The sequence below is a fragment of the Tenebrio molitor genome, chromosome 5 (assembly GCF_963966145.1).
Source record: "Tenebrio molitor chromosome 5, icTenMoli1.1, whole genome shotgun sequence".
NCBI classification, from domain to species: domain Eukaryota; kingdom Metazoa; phylum Arthropoda; class Insecta; order Coleoptera; family Tenebrionidae; genus Tenebrio; species Tenebrio molitor.
The window spans coordinates 18,518,271-18,539,584 of NC_091050.1; the positions used below are offsets into that span (position 1 = coordinate 18,518,271).

At 33.7% G+C, this 21,314-nt stretch overlaps 4 protein-coding genes and 1 long non-coding RNA gene across 10 annotated transcripts in view; 4 read left to right on the plus strand and 1 right to left on the minus strand.

Annotated features, from left to right (window-relative positions):
- LOC138130067 (adenylate cyclase type 6) overlaps nucleotides 1-21,314 on the minus strand; it is a 366,957-nt gene that overhangs the window by 82,698 nt on the left and 262,945 nt on the right. The gene's annotated exons all lie outside the window — the stretch shown is intronic.
- LOC138131774 (ATP-binding cassette sub-family C member 4-like) lies at nucleotides 1,033-6,083 on the plus strand. The gene is made up of 10 exons (XM_069048980.1): nucleotides 1,033-1,223; nucleotides 1,269-1,455; nucleotides 1,509-1,727; nucleotides 1,780-2,210; nucleotides 2,255-2,411; nucleotides 2,589-3,818; nucleotides 3,868-4,201; nucleotides 4,254-4,404; nucleotides 4,452-4,682; nucleotides 4,738-6,083. The coding sequence occupies exons 2-10, from the start codon at nucleotides 1,379-1,381 to the stop codon at nucleotides 5,628-5,630; spliced, it is 3,723 nt and encodes a 1,240-aa protein (XP_068905081.1). The 5' UTR covers nucleotides 1,033-1,223; nucleotides 1,269-1,378; the 3' UTR covers nucleotides 5,631-6,083.
- LOC138131531 (probable multidrug resistance-associated protein lethal(2)03659) lies at nucleotides 7,696-12,659 on the plus strand. Of its 2 annotated transcripts, XM_069048596.1 has the most exons (9): nucleotides 7,697-8,292; nucleotides 8,341-8,559; nucleotides 8,615-9,042; nucleotides 9,089-9,245; nucleotides 9,329-10,564; nucleotides 10,612-10,948; nucleotides 10,992-11,142; nucleotides 11,181-11,411; nucleotides 11,467-12,659. In XM_069048596.1, exons 1-9 carry the CDS (start codon nucleotides 8,216-8,218, stop codon nucleotides 11,529-11,531), a joined length of 2,901 nt encoding a protein of 966 aa, XP_068904697.1. In that variant the 5' UTR covers nucleotides 7,697-8,215; the 3' UTR covers nucleotides 11,532-12,659. The 2 variants fall into 2 exon arrangements, 1 of the variants encoding a protein (XP_068904697.1); XR_011159838.1 differs by lacking the exon at nucleotides 11,467-12,659 and having other exon boundaries at nucleotides 7,696-8,292; nucleotides 11,002-11,142; nucleotides 11,181-11,317.
- On the plus strand, nucleotides 14,998-16,883 carry LOC138131740 (uncharacterized). Its single transcript, XR_011159890.1, has 4 exons — nucleotides 14,998-15,926; nucleotides 15,979-16,197; nucleotides 16,254-16,681; nucleotides 16,728-16,883. It is a non-coding gene; the product is annotated as an uncharacterized lncRNA (long non-coding RNA).
- LOC138131739 (ATP-binding cassette sub-family C member 4-like) lies at nucleotides 16,893-20,302 on the plus strand. The gene is made up of 5 exons (XM_069048922.1): nucleotides 16,893-18,200; nucleotides 18,248-18,584; nucleotides 18,628-18,778; nucleotides 18,824-19,054; nucleotides 19,110-20,302. The coding sequence occupies exons 1-5, from the start codon at nucleotides 17,107-17,109 to the stop codon at nucleotides 20,000-20,002; spliced, it is 2,706 nt and encodes a 901-aa protein (XP_068905023.1). The 5' UTR covers nucleotides 16,893-17,106; the 3' UTR covers nucleotides 20,003-20,302.

A 21,314-nucleotide genomic window follows, 5' to 3' on the forward strand; every position in this document is an offset into this window, starting at 1 on the left:
TGCTGAGAATCCACACCAATTTGTAGAGACTCCTTTACATGTTTTGAAAATTGGTGTGTGGAGCTGTGGATAGCAGTGTTGCTGTACCTTTAACCAAGAAATGCTGGAAATATTTTTGAAAGTAAATGAAGAATTGTCAAGTGTTTAGAAGTTAATGGGGCACATTTTCAATCTATTTTATAAAAAAAATACCAATTTGTTATCGTTATTTAGTGTTGTAAATTATGTTGTTGAATACATTTGATTTTATTGAAAAACCAGTAAGACTTATTTGTCATGGAAAACACTTTTATTTATATTGGAGGAAAAAATGGTAGTTAATACTGTATTTGACAATTCAGTCTAGGTCGTATTTATCACTAGCATAAAACAAGAAATGTGAAAGTGAAAGCAGACAGAAAGACAGTATTGTATAGTGGCATACGGGGACAAGGTGTTCTCAATATTTATCTGTTTGGATTTGTTCTCATACCAATTCCTGTACACAGTGTGGCGGTACGATGGGGGCAATAATTGTTCCCCTGTTGGTGTTGATATTAAATAATAAATACATTAATGTTAGCAAGAGTAAAGCACAGTTGAAACTTGTCTCTGGTTGAAAGCCAACAGCCTAACCTGAAAATGTGACATTCATTATTTGCCGAACAAAGCGGCACATTCAAAATTTGACAAGTTTCCATGGCTGGCTGGACCCGACAATCATTTATAGAGACCCTGTAGATACACTTGCAGACAGTTACGTATTGAAAACATCTGAAGTCTCAGGTTTTGCCGCTGAAATGGCTTGCAAACGCAAACATAGCAAATATAGTTGAATTATTTCGTCAAACTACATATTTAAAGGTTTAGCCTTTGAAACCTTAGGCCCTTGGCGCAAAGAAACCATCGATTTCATTAATGTTATCAGAAACCGACTTATCGCGGAATCAGGCGATTCAAATCAAAAAAATTCCTTTTTGAGAGGATTTCCCTTGCCATTCAACGTGGAAACACTGCAAGCATTCGGCGCACTTTTCCTGATTCCTCATTATTATCGGAAATTTTTGCATTGTAAGTCAAAAATGTTATGTAATTATGTTATCTACTTATAAAAAGTAACATAAATCATCCAGTAAGTGCTGTGCAGGACTTGATTTCATACTTTAATGTTAATGTTCGAAGGCCACTTTAGTTGTCAACGTATCTTATCAGTTGTTAAACCTTGTCAGCATACGAGACCATTGGTACACTAACAAAAACTATGAACTATAGATTTATTTCATTTGTAGTTGTAGCGAGAACTTAATCCCTCCAACGTGTAACTTGATGATTCGCTTCATTATCACTTCAGGCAGTTTGTTATTATAACATAGCTTCCTTATAGTATATAATACACATAATGGACCATTTGAAAGCAAAACAGAAAGCGCCTAACCCAGAACAAACAACAAATTTCTTCTTAAAGTTTGTTTTCATGTAAGTGGATTTTTTTTTGAAATGTAAACAGCAAAATATTTCTTAAAATCTAGCCACATGAGAAATGTGTTTATAAAAGGGGTCAAAAATGAAGCTGACATCTACGAAGTGCTTCCGTCTTTGAAGTCTCAGACACTAGGAGATAAACTAGAAACAAAGTGGAATAATCGTGGACTTCAAAACGATCCATCAATGATTAAAATCTTATGGAGTTTTTTCGGAAAAGAATATATGCTGCTCGTAATTACTCAAGTCATTCCAGTAACAATAACGTTGTAATTCTAGAAATGTTGTTACAAATTATTGATCTTCATCGTTTTGCAGAATTCTGCGACCAAAAATTATAAGGAATTTTGTATCCTATTTTACCAATAATCATAACAATTTTAACAAAACTGAAGCATGGTTCTTTGGATGTGCCTTTGTTATTATTGAGTTTATACAACTTTTGTATAATGCAAATTTTTCACTCAAACTTGAAGTTATTGGAATTAAAATGCGAACAGGATTAACATCCTTGATTTACAGAAAAGTGTTAAACATGAATTTATCTCAACTTGACAACATATCCGTTGGGAAAATAATCACTTTAGTCACAAGAGATGTCAACGAATTTGATATTTATGTACTCAAAGCAACTTACTTTTTGTGCGATTCCCTTCGGTTTTTAATTACCTGCTATGTAGTCTATGTCGAAATCGGCTACCCAGTTGCCATTTTAGTTGGTTTATTTTGCACCATCATGTTAATTCAAGGTAAATAAAAATCAGGTAAAATATCGTTTTAGTTTCCATTTTAGTGCTTTTGGCCAAAATACTGGCATCAATGAAAATCAAAACCTTAAAGGAAACAGACATTAGGTATCAGGTAACCAAAGAAATGTTAGATGCTATTGCAACCATCAAATGCTATATTTGGGGCGACAGTTACAGCAAAAAGGTTTCTAAAGTGCGAACGTAAGTAGACTGGACATTTTAAATCGCATTTTTCGTTTGGCCAGGCATTTTTTTATCATTAGAGCCATGTATCGATCTAGTGGATTATTTAGAAGTTTTAGGTTCTAATTTTATATATTTACATTGATTTTCCAAACGCAATTTATAACAAACAAAATTGTGTTTTGACATTTTTAGAAAAGAAGTTTGCCTTATCTACAAAATATATTTATTGCTTTACGCTAAATTCGCCATTTCGGAAACTATTTTGAACGCATCGATTTACGTTTTTATAACCAGCTCCATATGGTTAGGAAATCAAATCAAAGTTGAGACAATATTCTTTTTGATTACCAGTATGCAATCATTAGATGTCGCTTTTAAAAGAGGAATTCCCAGAGGGATGCACGAAATGATAAAGATAAGAGCAATACTTAGAAGAATTGGAAAAGTCCTTAGAACTGTAGATGCACAATCGCCATCTACACGTAAAAATCAAGACAAAGTTCCAGCGAAAATCACTTTGTCAAACATATACGTGCATTCCAAAGATCGTAAGATATTAGAAAATGTCAACTTTGAAATTGGTAATGGATTGACTGTCATAAGTGGTTCAACTGCAAGTGGAAAATCTTTACTTTTGCAAGTGATATTAGGGGAGTATGAGTCAGTTGCAGGAAGGTTGAGCGTCAATGGTGGAATTTCTTATGCATGTCAACAACCTTGGCTATTTGCCTCAACGATTAAGCAAAATATTTTATTTGGAGCAAAGTATAATGAAGAGCGGTATCTGAGAGTCCTTCGAATGTGTGCTCTTCTACACGATATACAATCTCTCCCTGGAGGTGATGGTTTTATCGTAGCTGACAGAGGGGTGAACTTAAGCAAAGGCCAACAAAGTAGAATAAACTTAGCACGTGCTGTTTATCGAGACAGTGACATTTATTTGCTGGACGATTGTTTATCCAATTTAGATTTTCTTGTTGCGGACTATATTTTTGAAAAATGTATTAAAGAATTCTTGAAAGACAAGTTAGTCATTCTGGTCACTCAGAACCCAAGACATATTGCTGGAGCTGATAATGTTATAATTTTAAATGAACAAACAGCGAAATCATTATCTAATTCATCTAGAAACTTGTTACAACAAGAAACCAAAAGCTTTTCAACTGCGTGGAAAGAAGACAATTGCAAAGAAAACGAAGATGTGACTGAAGAAGATGCTCATGAATCTACAAATTTGCTTTCAGAGAGAAAACTAGAAACAAATATATTTGAGGAAAGAGTAATGCCGGGAAGAATAAACTTGGGAAGTTATAAGAAATTCATAGCACATAGTGGCGGTTCTGCAATGTTTACCATTAATTGTATTGTATTTGGTGTGGTTCTAATTTCCAAAAGTTTTTTCCAAAAATTAGAAAATAATTGGTAAGTTGAATCACTCAAATTTCAGAAAAAATCAAGTGACCTATTCTAGGATTGGTACCGAGCAGCAAATTTTAAATTATACGATCCACAATAATACAAATGATGGTTACAAAAATGCAATCCAAAAGCGTCACCAGATGATTTACATTTTTCCTATCATTTTAATAACATTGGCAATGATGTCATTCTTACGAGCTGCCATATTTTACCTGCTTGCCAGAAAGGCTTCACTAAGTTTACACAGATTGCTTTTCAAAAAAATTGTAAACGCTTCCGCGAAATTCTTTAGTAAACACTACATCGGAAACATTTTGAACAGATTTTCCGAAGATTTATTATACGTTGATGAAAGAGTTCCCTTTTCAATGTACATGATCTTAGAAGTGAGAATTTACCTAATTACGAGTAACTCGGTTTTTAATACATTGAATTTAGGCATTTGCAGACACAATTGGAATAATGATTCTGATGGCATCTGTAAACATAACATTTCTCATAATTTCCCTAGTATTCTCTACACTTCCTGTCGCAATAACAATATTCTGTCTAAAAACCGGAAGAATTCTGAAACAATTAGAAATTTCGAGTAAGTCATCCTGACCGACAATTTTTATTACAATCTATAAATTTCAGCTCGCAGTGCGTTTATTGGACACGTAAATGCCACAACTGGAGGACTGCCAATTATAAGATCTGCTAAAGTAGAAAATATTCTTATTAACGATTTTGACAAACACCAGAATTTGTACACCTCTGCGTCTTATCTCTACGTATGCTGGTTCAGAGCGCTTATCCTCATTGTGCACACTTCTTTTCTATTCTTTACATCTGCCATACTAATACAATTCTTGATCGTTGACAGAGGTACACATTTTTTAAATCTATTGAAATTTATTTCCAAAATACTTTGATCTTGTAGATATATCCGCCGCACATGTTGGTTTGGTGCTTTCACAAGCTGCCATTTTCAAGAAATCTTTACAAGCCCTCTTCCGCAGAGGTATCAGAATTGAAACTGAGATAACATCAATAGAACGAATTCTAGAGTACACCAAACAGGATCAAGAACACAGAGACGGTGTCTTGGTTGAGGGTTGGCCTCAGCAAGGAGAAATAAAATTTAACAACGTTTACCTTTCCTACGACTCCGGCAACTATGTCCTGCATAATCTTAATTTTACGGTGAAACCTCAAGAAGTAATTGCCATTGTTGGTAAAACCGCTGCTGGAAAATCGTCGATAATTTCCACGATTCTGCGATTGCACAAGTTTGAAGGAAAAATATTTATAGACGGAGTCGACATAGCAACTCTTCCATTAGAGACTCTCAGATCGCATGTTTCTGTAATTTCTCAGGATCCAGCTTTATTCACGGGAACAGTTCGAGAAAACATTGACCTCACCGGAAAATATACAGACGCTGAAATCTGGACTGCACTTAAGGCGGTCAAGTTAGAAATGCTATTTTCTAGTTTGGACCACGGGATCAGTACAGTTGAATCGAACTTAAGTCTGGGTCAAAAACAACTTCTCTGTTTGGCGAGAGCCATTATTCGCAAAAGTAAAATTTTAATTATGGATGAAGTGACCGCAAGTGTGGACCAAAAAACTGAAAACATGATACATAGATTAGTATTGGAAGAACTTGCATATTGTACGGTCATTATGATAACGCACAAATTAGATTACGTTTTGCAATATGACAAAGTCATGGTTTTGGATAACGGCAGTGTTGTCGAGTTTGACCATCCATCTCTTTTGTTAGAAAATGTTAACGGACTATTTCACAAAATATTCAAAAAAGCCAATTAAATTTTAGGATTTGGCATTTATACTTCTTATGAGGAGATGCATGAAGACGTATTATCTGTTTTTCTTCACATAACATAATTTTTTAAAAACTGTGCTTCTTTTTCGTTCCATCTAATAGTTTAACTTCGTCTCTGTCTAAGAGAACAGTAATTGTTTAAGTGATGGTTGTGGGATTAGTAAATAATAGTTACCAATTCTAATAAATAAGATTGCTTCTTCTTAAATGTTTGTCTTATTTATAAGTAGACACCTAAAATTAAAAGGGTTTACTCCTTCATACATTGTGCTATAGATAACGAAATTCAAAGGATACCAAGTTATGCTATTATTTAAATAATACAGTTTCAATTACACAACCATGTAACAATGGACTAATTTAAACAAAAACAACGCACTATAAGGTCTGAATAAAAAATAAAATATCTCTAATAGAAAATTATATTTGATTTTTCTAATATGTTTGTATTTATTTTAGAATTAATACCTCCTGCCCGGTTATAGCAACCCTAGCGAAACCTTATCTGAATAAAGCCGGTTATTATTATAATCATTATTACTACCACCATTCGATAAAAAAAACAATTAATGAAGTAAGCCAAAGATTTTTTTTTTAGATTGAAAACTGACCACCATTTGTGAGACAATCGGGATATTGTCAATATCTATGCCTTCTGTGTAACTTTAAAGCCTAATTTTCGTCACAGTGGACTCTTAAAATTATTATGGAATGTTTATTGCCTAAATTTGCCTAAGTGATAACGAACAGCACATTACCAAAAGATAATTATTATTATTAACGTATTCAGAAAATGGCCACATTATTTTACAATATAATTAAAAAGAAGATATTACCATGGTTTAGCACTTAAGTGCCAAACCATGGTACTTAGTACCGTGGCTTCAAATAAATTCGGAATTAGAGTTGGCTGTGATTTTATTATGAAGTTGGTAACATGAAATTTTTAAAGGCACAGCAGTGACGTGTTAAACGTTTATTACCAACCGGTACTAGATAAAATATATAAATCATAGCATACTCTAATTCCGAATTTATTTGAAGGGACGGTATGTTTTGTCTATTAACGGTTGGTAGACTTTTTAGCACTGACAGTTGTCAATAGTTTTATGTCACGATCAGAATAAACACGTATACTGTGCCGTCAAATTTCACCGCTGTGTTGCCTTTAAAAATTGAATGTTGCCAACTTCATAATATCCTAGCCTACTCTAATTCCGGATTTATTTGAAGGCACGCTTATTACAAAACAAAAAAATACGTCAAGGATATTTAAGCCCAAACGTATTTCAATATTGTATTGTATTGTCCTTCTGTTGTGAAAATAATTACTCTAATCACAAGAAATGTCAACGAATTTGATATTTTTGTATTCAAAGCAACTTTCATGTGGAGCGATTGTCTTCGGTTCTTAGGTTAGGTACTATTGCGAGCAAAAAAGTGGGATATCAAACTTCTGTCATTTTTGCAGTTCGATGTAGTTCAAGCTTTATTGTCATTTTGCCTTTGATTATTGTCATAGAAATTTGACATTATTCTAGCTGAGACTTTAAAAATTTATTTTATACTACTCCTATTTTCCTTTTCCAAGTGTCCTCTTCTTTCGAAAAAGATAAATTTTGATTGAGACTTTGCATTAAATAAATATTCAGTACGTGCTTATTTACACTCATTCCATACAACCTACAATACTTAATGACAACGTCAATCAATTCAAAGTAGGGTTAGTAACAGATAAGGGTCATTTCGCAGAAAACGTCAAGACAGTGATGTTGATGTCCCACTTTTTTTGCTCGCAATGGTACCTGTTATATGTCTATATGAAAATCGCCGCCTTAGTTATTTTGCATCATTATTTTAATTCAAGGTGAACCATGTTTTATGTTTTTCTAAACCAAAAAACAGTATCCACATTAACTTTGCAAATGTATTGTGGGTTGCATTTTCAATTCCGGCTCATTATCACTCGTGAAGAGTGATTATTCGGAAAAGTAAAATTGTTACCTATAATAATAATAATAAAGCACAAATGAGATTATATTTTTGAATCTGACAAGGTTTTGGTTTTGGACCACGGCGGTGTTGTTGACTTTGACGGTTCATTTCCTTTGTAATATGAAAGGGCTATATAATTGACAGATAACCTTATTTTAAAAAACATTTTAGCGATAGATATTAACGTATTATCTTTGAAGATAAGTATAGTGTTGAATGCTTTATACTTAAGTAATAGTTATTTACTTTATACCACAGTACCATAGAGTTCCAGTTTGAGCTAATAATAATAACAATAATAATACATATAATTATCCGTCATTTCCTATCTTCTTGCATTAAACACAAACCAAATGTTTATCAACTGAAAATTTTAAAATTATCATTTTATTTGAAGGTCTTTTGAAAATTATAAATAACATTAATACAAATGCAAGTCTAAAATATGTAGTGTTTCAAATTTATTCGTCAAACAAAAATATCAACAGAATATTTTTAAAGTGTTCTCGATAGAACTAAAACAAGGACAGAAAAAGACCTAAAATTGTTGATCCGGTTACAAAACTGTATAACAATGGACTATCTTAAAGCAAAACGAAGAACTATAAATCCTGAAGAAAAAACCAAATTCGTCTTAACATTCTTTTTCGTGTAAGTATGTTTACATGTCAGTCTCGTGACTGTTTAAATTAATTGTAGACACATGAGAAAGCTCTTTTGGGATGGTTTCAAGAAAGAACTGAATGAAGATGACATATATGAAGTGCGTCCTTCTTATCAATCACAGAAATTGGGAAATAAATTGGAGAAACATTGGGATAAACAAAAAGCACCATCACTGCTTCTTCTTTTGTGGAGATGTTTCGGAAAATTGTATCTAATCATTGCAATTTCTCAATTAATACCAATTACGATCACGTATGTACGTAAAAAATTGAAATACACATAATTTTACTGCATTCAACTTTTCCAGAATTTTACGGCTAAGAGTTTTAAAGAATTTTGTCTCATACTTTACCACCGGCCACAATAATTTTACTAAAGTTGAAGCAAGCTTCCTTGGAGCTTCATTTGTTATTATAAAATTTGTTCAAATTGTGTACGCCAATAATTTTCGACTGAGCCTTGAAACATTGGGGATTAAAATCCGGTCAGCTTTAACATCTCTGATCTACAGAAAAGTGCTAAAGATAAACTTATCTCAACTGGATATATCCGTCGGAAAGATAATCACTCTCATTACCAGAGACGTTAACGATTTTGATATTTATGTAACATATTCCACCCTCTTGTGGTCCGATTTACTTCAGCTGTTAATAACGTGTTATGCTATATACAGGGAAATAGGTCCGTTGGTTCTCATTATCGTCGCTATCGTATGTATCATCATATTAATCCAAGGTAAATGAAAAATAATTGTTTCACAGTTTTGTAACTTTACTTCTAGTGTTCTTGGCAAAGCTGCTGTCTTCATTCAAACTGAAAACTTTGAAGAAAACAGACCAGCGGTATCAAGTAACCAAAGAGATGCTAGATGCCATTACACTAATAAAATTATTGAATTGGGGTGACTGTTACAAAAAGAAAATTTCAAAAACTAGGAAGTAAGTAGCAATGGCTTAACCACAATTGAAAATATAGTTTCAAATAGCTTATCATTTTGTACTTACCCTTTCTTTTTCTTTAGGGAAGAAGTTTCCTTTATTTACAAAGTTTATTTATTGTTAGTTGCTAAATTTACGCTTTCTGATTTTATTCTGAACGTAGCAACTTATACTTTCATAGTTGGTTCACTCTGGTTTGGAAAGCAGATCAAAATTCAGACCATATTTTTCCTAATAGACAGTTTGAACGTTTTATCAACACCCTTGAAAATACGTATTCCCAGAGGAATGCACGAAGTAATAAAATTATTTGTTGTGATTAGAAGAATTGAACAACTCCTAAAAACTCCAAATGCGCAGTTACCATCTAAGCGTGATTGTAAAAACGAAACTTTTCAAAATATAACATTGTCAAACTTAGATGTGTACGTCAAAAACCAGAAAATATTTGAAAATGTTAATTTGGACATTTGCAATGGACTGAATGTATTGACTGGACCTATCGGAAGCGGAAAGAGCGTGCTAATGCAAATTTTACTGCAAGAGTATCAGATAGATAGAGGAAGCATGACCATTACTAGCAAAATTTCTTATGCTTCTGAACAACCTTGGTTATTCCCATCCACAATCAAGCAAAATATTTTAGTTGGAGCAAAGTATGACAAGGAGCGATATCTCGCGGTCCTCCAAGTGTGCGCTCTTCTGCCAGACTTGCACCACCTCCAAAGAGGTGACACTCTCATTATTGCCGATAGAGGAACCAACTTAAGCAAAGGACAACAAAGCAGAATTAATTTGGCAAGAGCTATCTATCGAGACAGCGAAATTTATCTCTTGGACGGTTGCCTATCTAATTTGGACGTTCTCGTTGCTGACTATATTTTTGAAAAATGTATCAAACAGTTTTTGAAGGACAAGTTGGTCATCCTGGTTACGCAAAACCCAAAACATATTAGCAGGGCCGATAGTGTCATAACTTTAAGTAATCAAACTGCACAACTGGCACCAGTTTCAGCTGGAAGTTTTCCACCTGAACTTTGCAATACAATGAGGGATCAGAAGAAATCAGAAAATAAAATAACAGAAGAAGAAGAAGAAGAAGAAGAAGATGAGCTTCATGAAACAATGAATTTGCTAGCAGAGACACAGTTAGACAAAAATATATACCAAGAAATGGTAGAAGGCGGAAGGCTTAAATTTCAAAAATATGTGACGTATGTGCAAAAAGGGGGCGGATTAATTTCATTTTTTGTTGTATGTATCGTATTCGTTCTGGCGCAGTTTTCTAAAATTGGTATGCAGAAATTGGAAAATAATTGGTATGTCCAAATTTTTCTAAAATTTAGATCAATATGATTTCTTCTAGGCTTAAAACTGAAGAACAAATCCACAATTATGAAACTTACAACAATTCCCAAGGAGAAAATTATGAACAGGCAATCCAGGAGCGTAGCAAAATGATTTACATGTTACCACTTGTTTCAGTGATCGTAGCAATAACCAAATTCTTGCAGGGAACCATATTTTTCAGGCTTGCCACTAAAGCTTCAATAAATTTCCACAGATCACTTGCAACAACCATTATCGATGCTTCAATGGAATTTTTTCACATTCACTACGTAGGAAATATTTTGAACAGATTTTCAGAAGATTTATTGTACATAGATGAAATAGTCCCTTACTCGATGTACCTCTTTCTAAACGTACGATTTTATATGTTCATTGTCCTAAATAATTTCGATTTAGGGAATTGTAGAAGTTATTGGAATCACAGTCTTTGTGGGAACCGTCAATAAAACATTTCTGGTAGTTGCCTTGGCGTTTTGCATACTAACCCTACTGACAGCTATTGTCATCTCAAGGACTGGAAGAGCGCTCAAACGAGTGGAAATTTCAAGTAAACGACCATTTGTCCACAGTAATCTCTGTTTTCAGGCCGCAGTTCATTGATTGGCCGAGTAAGTGCCACTCCTGAAGGCCTACCGACAATAAGATCTGCAAATTTGCAAAATATTCTAGTCAAAGAGTTCGACAGACATCTGGATTTGTACACTTCTGCGTCTTACCTCTACATGTGCTGGTTAAGAACAGTAGTTTTTATTGAACAGTTCTATTTTATAGTCTTCACAACGATTATAGTGATTGTTGTCTTGATCATTGATGAAGGTACAAACATTTATTAAGCGACCATTATTTTGTAACAGACTAATAATTGTTTCAGATATATCTGCTGCACATGTTGGTCTTGTTCTTACGCAGCTTACTATTTTCCATGGTGGATTTTAAATAGCGTTAGTCACAAGTGTAAAAATGGAAGTTGAAATGATAGCAGTAGAACGAATTCTAGAATATACTACACAGAAAATAGAATATAAAGGTGGAGTCGCGGTTGAACACTGGCCCCAACAACACCAAATCAAATTCGACAATGTGAGCCTTTCCTACAACTTCGTTCTGCGTGATTTAAATTTTACGGTTGAACCTCAGGACAAGGTTGCCATTGTAGGCAGAACTGCTGCTGGGAAATCGTCGATAATTTCCACGATCCTGCGATTGCAAAAATTCGAAGGAAAAATACTTATAGACGGAGTGGACATCACTACTCTTCCGTTGGACACTGTCAGAGCTAATATTTCTGTCATTTGGCAGGATCCTGTTCTGTTCACGGGAACGGTACGGGAAAATATTGATCTAGCCGGAAAATATACAGACGATGAAATCTGGAATGTACTCAGGATTGTTAACTTAAATGAACTCTTTCCCAACCTAGACCACCGGATTACTAGTGCCCATTTGAATTTAAGTCTAGGTCAGAAACAACTTCTTTGTCTGGCGAGGGTGATCATTTGTAATAATAAAATTGTCATTATGGATGAAGTGACAGCAAACGTCGACAAAAAGACTGAAATAATGATACACAACATTGTACGAAAAGAATTTGCGTCTTGTACGGTAATCTTGATAACACACAAGTTAGATTACGTTCTTGAATACGACAAGGTGATGGTTTTGGATGGTGGTAGCATTGTTGAATTTGATCGCCCAACTGTCTTGTTAAATAATCAGAATGGATTATTGTACAGAATGTACAAAAAAATTACATAACTTCCAAAATTTCAATATTTTTCTGGTGTATAAATTAGATGTTTTTTAATATTTTTGAAATTGTTGCAAAGTGCATTAACTCCAAATTATATTAAGTCATAAGTTTGAAAAAGCAAAGGTCATTATGATTGTGGGTGATGGGTAAATTGTTAATGTTAATATGATATTTACTGTCTGTAGAATAGATTTTAAAAATGTACGGTCATTATAATAACTCACAGGCTGTGTTTACATTGTATGCTGTACTATATTTGTAAACAAACACCGCCTGTTGCCATTGTGAATGCATAGAATTTGTGTTCAAATAAAAATGTGGTTGTATGCATACAATGTTGTTTTCACATTTACTTCCTATTATTATTATTATTATTAGTTATTGATAAAATAATATACTACCCAAGAGTTTAATTGTGATCATACACTCCGTATATTCTATCTACTGGGTACCACAAAATTACCAGGACGCTGTTAACTAGTCATTAAAACATCAGGTAAAAATGTTTAAAAAAATAAATCTTCTTTTTTGTAGAAGATATATGGCAACATTTATAGTAATTAACGTTATAAGTCCGGGAACTCATAGTTTACAGTACGAGTTAGACGTTTAAGGACGAGGCGACGAAGGAGCCGAGTCTTGAAACTCGAAACGAGTACTGTAAAAAGAGTTCACGGACGAATGTCGTTATGTATTTTATTTCATCCTGCCTCAAATTTCGTTTGAAAGAAACATTGAAATTAATTTCAAAATAATTCAACAAAAGCTCCAAATCTAGTCACATTTTTGGAACATGATTAGCAACGGCTGTTTGGCAATTGTTTATTCTGTTGAAATAATTTGGTGCGTCAAAATGACTTTTAAAGCAAATCCTCCAGAAATTGTAAGAAATCTGCAGAAGCCTGTGCTGAATTAATACCTAGCAGGAGTAGCAAGTCTGGTGAAAGGTATCACCAACAATTCAGCCATTTTTGTAAATGGAAATCAGAAAATAATGTGAAGAAAATTACGGAAGAGGTTACGCTGGCTGGCCTATTTTTTAGATTTGGTTTAAATGGTTGTATTATTTTATTTGTGAACTAACGTTTTTAGTCTGGGAAAGTAAGTGCATCATCTTCTTTGTGGCCGAAATAGTTAATTTGTATTTAGATCTAGTTTTGAATAAAACATTTCTTAAACCTGAATAATTGTTATTGCGATTGTTACTTTTGTGTTTCCAATAGCAACACTTAACCGGCGTCCGGCCGTTTTTTGCGTTTTCCCGGATTCAAACTGATGACGTAAAGTATTGAAATTTGACACAGGATGAAATAAAAAATATTCTATATTGTATAGTCTGTCTCAATTCTGAATTTCCACCAATACTGTACGTTGTACTACGTTGTACTACGTTGGAAATACAACCGGCAACACTGTTTGGTGAAAAATGCGTAAGATTATATTTGTTAGGTTATTTGTCATTTTCCGTTTTTACAATTCAAAATTTTAAAAATGCAGCAAGTAGGTAGAAAATCAAATTCTAAAAGCAAAATAAACTTATGAACTAATTTTAATGTTTTCGAATCATGTTTATAAAATAATTACATTGCCAACTTTGGTTATAAGAATCCCCAATTTAGAAATATTTTTATTTTTCCAACATTACATCATTCATTGGAAATTTAGAATTGTGACAAACTATATTCTAATAGTTTGGAAATATTTCATTTTTGTTGTATCCATGGAAATAACAAAGAAAAATCAGAGCTATGTTGTCATACGATATTTGAGGTAAAACCGACGTAAAATCACTTCTTGGAAATGCTGGAAATAATGAAGTAAATAATTGATCACAATCATTTAGAATTATTATCCCACTGGCTAGTAAATGACAAATAGTCAAAATCTTTTTTAATATTTAAAACAAACGAGATCAAAGCTGCACCTTTTGAGCCCCATATCTTCAAATCTATTAGGTATAGAATTTTTTAATTATTTTTTAACATGAGTTGAGATTGCCCCATTGAGTTGTTCCGCGAATTTTGGGGCACCTAGTTTACATATTGTAACAGTAATTACAAACAAGGACAAAATGCAAATTTTGATATCACGATTTTAAGTGTGTTCTTATTTTTAAAATAATTGTTGATAAAACAGCGATAGTAACGATAGTAACAGTCTACATTTAGTGTGTTATCATGTGCATTACTTAGAGTTTTTACCGATAAAAAAAAGTAAGTCAAAAGAACATTTTATTTAAATCTTATGCAAGTTTATAGAGTAGACAAATATTGGCAGTGTATAATTAATAATAATCATCCATTACCTAAAACCGAAACAAAGAAATATAAACAGAGAAGTATAAATAAACTTCCTCTTGTTTCCCTTTTTCAAGTAAGAACACTTCTGTGCAATAAAATTAAGCACGAGTCTTATGACTAATTTGCACAGTATTTTAGTTGTATAACACGGATCTATGGTAATTGAATTGATAAAACATTTGAAAACATTTTTGAATTGTTGTCTAAATGACGCAGCATTTTGACATTCCTAAAAAAAACATAAATATTTTGTTGATAGGAATTTCGTCATGTCCCGTTGAAACTAAAAAATATTTGCTGTGCTTAATTTTATTGCACAGAAGTGTACATAGTTAGGTGTCAGGTATCTCAATGTAAAAAATTTTAGACACAACAGAAATCCCTTTGAAATCGGTCTCACTGGAACACTGGTCCCAACAACAGGGTCATTATAAATGATTGTACCATCGTAGTAGGCGTTGGTGGCTTATTTGAATGTGCCGCAAGCTTCATAATATGAGTGAGACTAGTATCGCCGATAGGTAGCGCTACTGGCGGTAGTGGAAATCTGTCTACTAGTTTGTCTAACGTTGCGAGGCTGGCGGCACATCCAAATTTTGTATGGGTTTTCAACGCCAACTGCGATGGTAAAATCATTTATAATGATCCTGTAGAATTCGAAAATGTGTGTCAATCATTTTGAATGAATTTACTGTTAAGCCTCATCAAATGGTCGCTGTGGTTGGTAGAACTGCTGCCGAAAGTTGTCAATCATGTCGACGATCATGCGATTGCACAAATTTAAAGGAAACATTCTTATACTGGGTGCCCCAAAATTCGCGGAACTCAATGGGGCAATGTCAACTTATGTTAGAAAAAAATGAGAAAAATACTAAAAAAAATCTATACCTCTTAGATTTGAAGATATGGGGGCTATTTTTGAAGCTCATGTGTGCAAAATTTTATCAAGATCGGAGTAAAACTGTAGATTTGCATTCAAAATAGACAAACAACCAGATATTCAGTTTTACATAGATTTGAGGGTCTTTTAAAAATTGTAAATAACGTTAATACAAATGCAAGACTGAAATATGCAGCATTTTAATATTATTCGTTTTAGACCAAAATATTAACATATTATTTAAAAGATAATGTTCTTGATAGAACCAAAACAAGGACACAAAAAGACCTAAAATAGTTGATTCGGTTACACAACTGCGTAGCAATGGACTTCCTAAAAGCAAAACAAAGAAATACAAATCCAGAAGAAAAAACAAAATACTTTTTAACATTCTTTTTTGTGTAAGTATGTTTACATGTCACTCTCATGAATTAATATGTAAATTAATTGTAGACACACGAGAAAGATCTTTTTGGATGGTTTCAAGAAAGAACTGAACGAAGATGACATATATGAAGTGCTTCCATCTTATCAATCACAGAAATTGGGAAATAAATTAGAGAAACACTGGGATAAACAAAAACAATCATCAGTGTTTTTTCTTTTGTGGAGATGTTTCGGAAAACTTTATCTAATTATTGCAATTTCTCGATTAATACCACTTACGATTACGTATTTACGTAAAAAAATTAAAATACACATGATTTAACTGTATTCAATTTTTGCAGAATTTTACGACTAAGAGTTTTAAGGAATTTTATCTCATATTTCACCACCGACCACAACAATTTTACTAAAGTTGAAGCAAGCTTCTTTGGAGCTTCCTATGTTATTATAAAATTTATTGAATCTGTATACGCGAATAATTTTCAGTTGAGCCTTGATACATTGGGGGTTAAAATCCGATCAGCCTTAACATCTCTGATTTACAGAAAAGTGCTAAAGATAAACTTATCGCAACTGGATATATCCGTTGGAAAAATAATCTCTCTCATTACCAGAGACATCTACGAATTTGATAATTATGTAACATATTCCACTTTGTTGTGGTCCCATTTACTTCAGCTGTTAATAACGTGCTATGCTATATACACGGAAGTAGGTCCATTGGTTCTCATTATCGTCACCATCGTTTGTATCATCATATTAATCCAAGGTAAATGAAAAATAATTGTTTCACAGTTTTTAAAAAAATTTTCTAGTGTTCTTGGCAAAGCTGCTGGCTTCATTCAAACTGAAAACTTTGAAAAGAACCGACCAGCGATATCAGGTAACCAAAGAGATGCTAGATGCCATTACATTAATAAAATTATTCAATTGGGGAGACTGTTACAAAAAGAAAATGTCAAAAAATAGAATGTAAGTAGCAATTGCTTAACCATAACTGAAAAAACAGTTGAAAATAGCTTATCACTCTGTACTTACCTTTTCTTCTTCTCTAGGGAAGAAGTTTCCCTAATTTACAAAGTTTATTTATTGTTAGTTGCGAAATTTACCCTTTCTAACTTTATACTGAATGCAGCAACTTATACTTTCATAATTGGTTCACTCTGGTTTGGAAAGCAGATCAAAATTGAGACGATGTTTTTTCTAATACACAGTTTGAACATTTTATCAGAATCGTTGAAAATAGGTATTCCTAGAGGAATGCATGAAGTAATAAAATTATTTGTTGTGATTCGAAGAATTGAACAATTCCTAAAAACTCCAAATGTGCAGTTACCATCTGAGCGTGACTGTAAAAACGAACCTTTTGTAAATACAAGATTATCAAACTTATGTGTCTACGTTAAAAACCAGAAAATTTTTGAAAATATTAATTTGGACATTTGCAATGGACTGAATATATTGACTGGACCTATCGGAAGCGGAAAGAGCGTGTTAATGCAAATTTTGCTGCAAGAGTATCAGATAGACAGAGGAAGTGTGACCATCACTAGCAGAATTTCTTATGCTTCTGAACAACCTTGGTTATTCCCATCCACGATTAAGCAAAATATTTTATTTGGAGCAAATTATGACAAAGAGCGATATCTCGCGGTCCTCCAAGTGTGCGCTCTCCTACAAGACTTGCAGCACCTCCAAGGAGGTGACGCGCTCATTATTGCCGATAGAGGAACTAACTTAAGCAAAGGACAACAAAGCAGAATCAATTTGGCAAGAGCTATCTATCGAGACAGCGAAATTTATCTCTTGGACGGTTGCCTATCTAATTTGGACGTACTCGTTGCTGACTATATTTTTGAAAAATGTATCAAACAGTTTTTGAAGGACAAGTTGGTCATCCTGGTTACGCAAAACCCAAAACATATTAGCAGGGCCGATAGTGTCATAACTTTAAGTAATCAAACTGCAAAACTGGAACCAGTTTCATCTGGAAATTTTCCACCTGAACTTTGCAATACAATGAGGGATCAGAAGGAATCAGAAAATAAAATTACAGAAGAAGAAGAAGAAGAAGAAGATGAGTTTCATGAAACAATGAATTTGCTAGCAGAGACTGAGTTCGACAAAAATATATACCAAGAAAAGGTAGAAGGCGGAAGGATTAAATTTCAAAAATATGTGGCATATGTACACCAAGGTGGTGGATTAATCTTATTCTTTGTTGTATGTGTAGTATTTGTCACGGCGCAGATTTCTAAAATTGGTATGCACAAATTGGAAAATAATTGGTATGTTTAAATATTTCTACATTTGAGACCGATCTGTTTTCTTCTAGGTTGAAAACTGAAGAGCAAATCACAAATTATGAAACTTACAACAATTCCAAAGGAGAAAATTATGAACAAGCAATCCAGGAGCGTAGCAAAATGATTTATTTGTTACCACTTGTTGTAGTAATCGTTGCAGTAACTACCTTTTTGCAGGGAACCATATTTTTCCGGCTTGCCACTAACGCTTCAATAAATTTCCACCGGTCACTTGCAACAACCGTTATCGATGCTTCAATGGAATTTTTTCACATCCACTACGTAGGAAATATTTTGAACAGATTTTCAGAAGATTTATTGTTCATAGATGAAATAGTTCCGTACTCGATGTACCTCTTTCTAAACGTACGATTTTATGTGTTCGTTGTGCTAAATAATTTCGGTTTAGGGATTTGTACAGGTTATTGGAATCACATTCTTTCTGGGGACCATCAATAGAGCATTTCTCGTGGTCGCTTTGACGTTGTGCGTACTGCCTGTATTGGCAATTATCTTCATCTTAAGGACTGGAAGAGCGTTGAAACGCGTGGAAATTTCAAGTAAACATCCATTTGCAAATTTTCCACAGTAATCTCTTTTTCTAGGCCGCAGTTCATTGATCGGCCGCATCAGTGCTACTCCTGAAGGACTACCGACAATAAGATCTGCAAATATGCAAAATGTTCTAGTCGAAGAGTTCGACAGACATCTGGATCTGTACACTTCTGCGTCTTACCTTTACTGGTGCTGGTTAAGAACAGTAGTTTTCATTCTACACCTCTATTTTGTAGTCTACACAATAATTATAGTGATTGTTGTCTTGATCATTGACGAAGGTAGAAAAATGTATTTCGTGACCAATGTTTTACAACAGACTAATAATTGTTTCAGATATATCCGCTGCGCATGTTGGTCTTGTTCTTACGCAGCTCACTATGTTTCAAAAAGAATTTGATACAACATTAGTCGGAGCTGTAAAAGTCGAAGCTGAAATGATAGCAGTAGAACGAATTCTAGAATATGTTCGACAGAAGACAGAATATAAGGGTGGAGTCGCGGTTGAACACTGGCCCCAACATCACCAAATCAAGTTCAACAATGTGAGCCTTTCCTACAACCGTGAAGACTTCGTTCTGCGTGATTTAAATTTTACGGTTGAACCTCAGGAGACGGTTGCCATTGTAGGCAGAACTGCTGCAGGAAAATCTTCGATAATTTCCACGATTCTGCGACTGCACAAATTCGAAGGGAAAATATTTATAGGCGGAGTCGACATCGCAGCTCTTCCGGTAGACACTGTCAGAGCTAATATTTCTGTCATTTTGCAGGATCCTGTTCTGTTCACGGGAACGGTTCGGGAAAATATTGATCTGACCGGAAAATATAAAGACGATGAAATTTGGAATGTAGTCAGGATTGTTAACTTGGATAAACTCTTTCCCAACCTGGACCATCGGATTAGTAGTGCCGATTTGAATTTAAGTCTAGGTCAGAAACAACTTCTCTCTCTGGCGAGGGCGATCATTTGTAATAATAAAATTGTCATTATGGATGAAGTGACAGCAAACGTCGACAAAAAGACTGAAATAATGATACACAACATTGTACGAAAAGAATTTGCGTCTTGTACGGTAATCTTGATAACACACAAGTTAGATTACGTTTTTGAATACGACAAGGTGATGGTTTTGGATGGTGGTAACATTGTTGAATTTGATCGCCCATCTGTCTTGTTAAATAATCAGAATGGGTTATTTTATAAAATGTTCAAAAAAGTTACATAACAACCAAATTTACTAAGTACATCTTTCTTGTATTACGTTGTATAAATTAGATGTTTTTTAGGAGTAATATTTTTGAAATTGTCACATAATGCATTATCTCCAAATCATATAAAGTTATATTTATTATGTCTTGATAAAACATGTATTTTTAGTATTGCTATGTAATTTACTGTCTTTAGAAGGGATTAAATAATTTAATTAAAATTAAAAATGCATGGTCATTACAACAACTGTCAGTCCATATCGACATTGTACGTTGTACTAAGAATAACGAGTGTTTTTTTTTTAATTTGACGTCGAAGTTGGCGTTGAAGAGTCGAACGTGAATGCATTATACGGATAACGAGTGGTGCGTTCTCAATCGACTCTCCAACGCCAACTTCGACGCCAAATTAAAAAAAACACCCTTTATTTGTAAACAAGCAGCGCGTGCTGCTACTTAAAATGTATCGAATTTTTATTCAAATAAAAGTGTGATTACACAGACTCACTCTGTGGTGTCGATGTGTAAATCTCACATGCGTGCGATAAAATGTCTATATCCCACTTGTTACGTATTGTTACTGGTGTAGTCGTTACATATTTAGACATGTATTAACTAAGATCAGCTTTTAATATTTCACATATTTTGTTGTAACTTCATTATTAGTTCTTATTTTGTATGAAATGTTTTTTTCATATTTACTTCCTGTTTTTAGTTATTGATACATGTACTATCCAAGAGTTTAGTTATGATCATATCCTATGTATGTATACATTCTGGAAACATTAACTGAAATAAAATTCGTAACTTGGACAATGCGATTTTTGTAAAAAATCCCAAAACAGGTCAATTATTATTTTCCTTGTCCACATTTTGACGTATATGGTTTTTGTATATACAGGGTTATTCTAAATGATTGTAGTCGAAGTAGGCGTGAAAATTGAATGTAAAATTTATAGTTGCCGCTCCACATAAAAAAACATCAAAATTATGTGAATAAGTGAGTACACACGGGAGTTAAAGTGGGTGCAAAACAACTCAATATTACAGAATTGGTTGTAAAACAACTCAATATTTCTGGATTCAGTCGTTAATTTAACAAAAATAAATAAAATTCTCATCACCGTACTTTTCACCTAAAAAATGACAGTGACAGCGACAAAATTGACAGTTCACATGAAAGCGGCAAAAATTTAATAACATGGGCGTGGCCTACTTCGACTACAATCATTTAGAATAACCCTGTATTAATGGTGTTGACAAAATTGATGAGGATGTAATGTTAGCATACGTTCTGAATTGGTGAGTCTTGAAGTGAGTGTTATACAG